The sequence below is a fragment of the Arachis stenosperma genome, chromosome 4 (genome assembly GCF_014773155.1).
Source record: "Arachis stenosperma cultivar V10309 chromosome 4, arast.V10309.gnm1.PFL2, whole genome shotgun sequence".
Taxonomy (NCBI): domain Eukaryota; kingdom Viridiplantae; phylum Streptophyta; class Magnoliopsida; order Fabales; family Fabaceae; genus Arachis; species Arachis stenosperma.
The window spans coordinates 142,534,297-142,538,798 of record NC_080380.1 but is presented as its reverse complement, the minus strand read 5'-3'; the positions used below and the strand labels follow the sequence as shown (position 1 = coordinate 142,538,798).

Below are 4,502 nucleotides of genomic sequence, written 5' to 3'. Positions count from 1 at the left end.
TACAAACATCATAATCATAAAAGTTTTAAGCTTATTTGAATAACCTAGAATAAGAAAGATAGCAAGTTAAAGTCGTTTTTAGAAAGATAATTCCAAAATTTAGAACTCCTAAATGATAAAGAAAAATATTAGAAGAATTATTAAAATTTATTATTTTTTATTATTAATTAATTATTAATATTTAAAAATATAAATTAAATAAATTAAGTTGATTGCTAAAAGTGATATTTAAACATTTCTTTCAATAATATATATCTCATGATACGGTTAAATGATATAAAAAAAAAGTCACAAGTAAATATTGTCTCATGATACAAGAGACAATACTTTTAGTCTAAAGGAAACAAGTAAACAACTAATATTAATTTAAAAATAAGAAAAAAATAAAAAATATTGATCGCATGAAATTTTTCCTTATTATAAGTGGATCATTCAAAGATTATTAGTACGTTAGATAAAGCGCATCAATAAATCGGTAACAATAACATGGAATGCAAATGATCATTAAAAAAAAGGGAAATGCTTATATAAAGCTAAAGTGAATAAAGGAACAATAATAATAATATCTTTATATTTAAAGGAAAAAACAATCAAAGTATCTATGAAGTTTATGAATATTGATAAAAATATCTATAAATTAAAGAAATTAATGTTGTATCTATAAAAAATGGGTTTTGTATGAGAAAAGTATCCAAAATTTAAAATTTTGTTGATTTTTTTAATAAAATTTCTAAACTACTCTACTTTAATCTCATTTTACCGTTACTCTCTCTCTTTTCATTTCTTTCTCTCTCTTCACTTCTCCTTCTCTCAAAACTCCTCACAAAATCATAGAACTCTCCTACTTTTTTACCGCCGTCGTCTGTCATTCACCTACTCTGTCACTACCAATCTTCTCCCTTCTTACTGCTTTCCCCTCTCACTCTCAAGGTGACTAGCTACAACATCTTTGTCGTACGCCTATAACTCAACCTAATAAGGAGAACGTCACTGTGGCACGCCTGTCCGAGTCAAGGAGGACGTCATCGTGGCGTGCCTGACTCAGCCAAAAAAAACGCACGCTTAAGAAGAGAGTGGGGTCGTGGTGCTGCTAACATGCAAAAATAGAATTCGGTAAAGAGAAATCAGAGAAGAAAGGGAGGCGACGATGAAAAGGTATTTCTTTTTTTCTAAATATTTTTTATTTTATTTTTCTTCTTTTCAAAAATTGATTTAGCTACTACTAAAATGATACTATTCTATTTTTTTTAAATCTGCTTCTATTTTTTATGAAGACTGAGATTGACTTGCAAAAGATTCAAGTTGATGACTACTTCTACTTTTGTTTTTTGCTAAAGTAAATTTTAAATTGAATGAATGAATTTGTTGGTTTTTGATAGTTGATGGTTGTTTCTGCTTCTGGTTTTGCTAAAGTGAATTGAAATTGGATGAATGAATTTGAAAATTTTTATGTTTTAGATTTTTTTTTTGTGTTTGAGTGATTTAGTTTGGGTATGGATTGTAAACTTATGATTGAATCGGTTGAGATCTGATCCTCCACTATTACCACCTCCATTGATTTTGATCTGGTCTTTTGTAGGAGTAGTTTCGGACTTCATGGCAAGAATTTTAAAGGTGCAGGTTGGATTATGGAAGGTTAAAAAGGTGAATTGAGATTGAGGGTGAGGTAGTTTAGGAATTTTATTAAAAAATTAACAAAAAATTAGGATTTGGATACTGTTAATCGAAAAATATTCTCGATTAGGACAAGTTAATTCGAAGTATCGAAGAAATAATGAGAAGGAAAGCAGGTGTCGAAAAAGGTGCACGTGCAAGCATTAGTTGGAAGTTGCTTCTCACGGACTCGATTTTGGATTCCTTCTTCAATTAAACGGGCCTAATCGAACAAGTATTCGAGTGAGGAATCGAATAGTTGTTCGAATAAGGGGTCGAACGGTTACATAGGTGAAGAATTTGAAGGCTTTCACCACGTGAGAAATTAATGGGTAGAGTTTCATTAGCAAAAGAGTGGGAACAGTTACCAGGGAGTGCACGTGCAAGACAACACTGTGTAATTAATAATCCGTTACAGAAGTAGGCTATAAATATTAGAAAGTTTTAGGGAATAAAGGTTGAAACTTTGATTCAAAAATTACTCACGCACACTCACATCCCCAGAGACTTTTTGAGTCTGCTTCTTCAAGTTAATTATCTGTAGGGTTTCTTCCATGTCTTTATCTTTCCAATTTATCTTTATGTAATACCTTTCAAGCAAATTTATTTTTCAAGCATTCTTTAATTTTAATGTCCAATTTATATTTCAACACCTTTAAGTTTCATTCAAATCCCTTTGACCCAGTCGAAGGCACTTTACTGCTTTCTTTGAATTTTAACGCAATATTTTTTATTTCAATCAATTTTCTTTTAAAATTCGTTGTTTTTAACTTCTTTTATTCTTTTACAAATTTTAATTTACTTTTTTATTTCGATATTCGTCTAATCGAAAACGCTTTGATGCACTTATAAAAAACTGGTACCTGCAAAAGAGGAGTTGGTTTCGCTCTCAGACTATTAGAATCGAACCACCATCGATTTGTTAAAAATCGACAAAACAAATTGGCACGCCCAATAGGACAGTTTTAAAAATCAAAGTGTGTCAAATAAATTCTTTGTGTCATTTGGTGTATACGATTGCGAAGTGGAAAGATCATTCGCATGGCTGATGAATTGTCAAATGTGAATGGTGGTTCCTCCACGAATGACAGTATACCAGTAACTGCGCAATCTGCGGACGTGATTTTACGTTTAGAAGGTGTAATTGAAAGTGAAAGTATTGCAGTTACTACTGTTCAAATTGGAAGCATTGGACGTAATATTCGTCCACATGGCACTTTGCCGCTAATCCAGCCTCTACTGACCACTGGATGGCTTTTTTATGGTCTTCTTCCTGGTTATACTCCGCCAGTGAGTGGTTTTGTTGCTCCTATTCGTTTCAGGAGTACAAGTGGAGTGAATAATTCTCAAAACCCACAACAGCATTTCGAGTATTCTCGTGATTATAATGTGGGCTCTACATTGAACGCTGCTAATTTCATGGCAGTGTATCAACAACATGTAGAGGAAAGTCATCATGACTTAGTCAACTTGTTGACCTAACAAATGACCACGATTCTGAATCCTATGATGGCTGATCACAAATTAAAATTCGAACGCCTTGCTAGACAGGTCGAACGAATTGTTCGAATCGTTGATTATGATGAAGGTGAAAGGCATAATGCTAGGAGAAATAATGAAGGATTCGAAAATGTGTTTCAAAATGAAAATAATGTTTTTAACCGAAAAAATCCTCATATAGTTCTCCGTGGGCAAAATGCAGATGAAGTTCTAGCCAGATTACGTGCTAATCATGGTGGAGAATGTTATCAGGTCACTAGAATTATGGAAGAAGTGCTCAATCGAGTGGGTTTGAATGCTGGTTTTATGAACCAACCCTATTTCGTTTCTGCTTTTTTCAAATTGTTCAAATGGATGAAGTTCCAAGAGGGGTGAAAAATCTAAAAATAATTACAAAATTTACAGGGGAAGTAGGAGAATCGACTACTGAACATGTTGCTCGATATTTGGTTGAGATTGGAAATTTGGCCAATTATGAGAATTTGAAAATGAAGTTTTTTCCTTCTTCGTTAATGAAGAATGCATTTACTTGGTTTTCGAATCTCAGACCGAATTCGATAATAATATGGAATCAGTTGAAAACTGCTTTTCACGCTCAATTTTATCGAGGGAAATTAAATGTGGCAGTTACTGATCTAGTAGCTTTGAAACGAGAGAATGGTGAAACCATCGATGATTATATGATACGTTTCAAAAATGCTAGAAGTAGATGCTATGTTTCATTACCTGAGAGTGAAGTGGTGAAGATAATAGTTATGGAGCTAGGATTTTATATGCGTCGATAATTGCTTAATGTGCATATCCCGGACCTAACCCATTTGAATGAAAAGGTTCGTCAGGTCGAGCTCATGAAAAACGAAAAGGATAAGCATAGGAATGAGCAGAAACTAAAGAGTAAACTTTTTACTCGAAAAGAGAAAGTCGCTTATGTGACTATAAAGTCCTTAGAAGAGGAACTCGATTTCGAAACAGAGATCGATTTGGCCGAGCTTAAGCAGGGTCCCTCATATGTTTGCTCTCTACTTAAAAAGCTTCCTGGTAATGAAAAGTCGAATGAGTCAAAACTGAAAAGTGAAAAAAAAAAAGTATAGTTTTGATATTTCAAAATCTTATCAGATTTTCGATGTGTTGCTTACAGATAAACAATTAATTATGTCTGAGGGTAGAACCTTACTTTCGGTGAAGATTTAAAAGAGAAACCTTATTGCAAGTTTCACCAAGTAACCAATCATTTGACTAATAGTTGTGTTCGTTTTAGGGACTTAATTTAGGAAGCAATAATGGAGGGACGCCTGAAATTTGATGATGGAAAGAAGGATGAAAGTGGATGTGAATCCTTTCGGTGCAAA

General features: G+C 33.1%; 1 protein-coding gene across 1 annotated transcript; it reads left to right on the top strand.

Annotated features, from left to right (window-relative positions):
- The first annotated feature begins 3,138 nt into the window (after positions 1 to 3,138).
- On the top strand, positions 3,139 to 3,938 carry LOC130975758 (uncharacterized). Its single transcript, XM_057900498.1, has 2 exons — positions 3,139 to 3,454; positions 3,559 to 3,938. The coding sequence occupies exons 1-2, from the start codon at positions 3,139 to 3,141 to the stop codon at positions 3,936 to 3,938; spliced, it is 696 nt and encodes a 231-aa protein (XP_057756481.1).
- The last annotated feature ends 564 nt before the right edge of the window (positions 3,939 to 4,502 follow it).

Coding starts and splice junctions, on each gene's coding strand:
- LOC130975758 (XM_057900498.1), top strand. CDS start 3,139: ATGACCACGATTCTGAATCCTATGATGGCTGATCACAAATTAAAATTC. Junction 3,455..3,558: donor TCGAGTGGGTTTGAATGCTG/GTTTTATGAACC, acceptor CAAAATTTACAG/GGGAAGTAGGAGAATCGACT.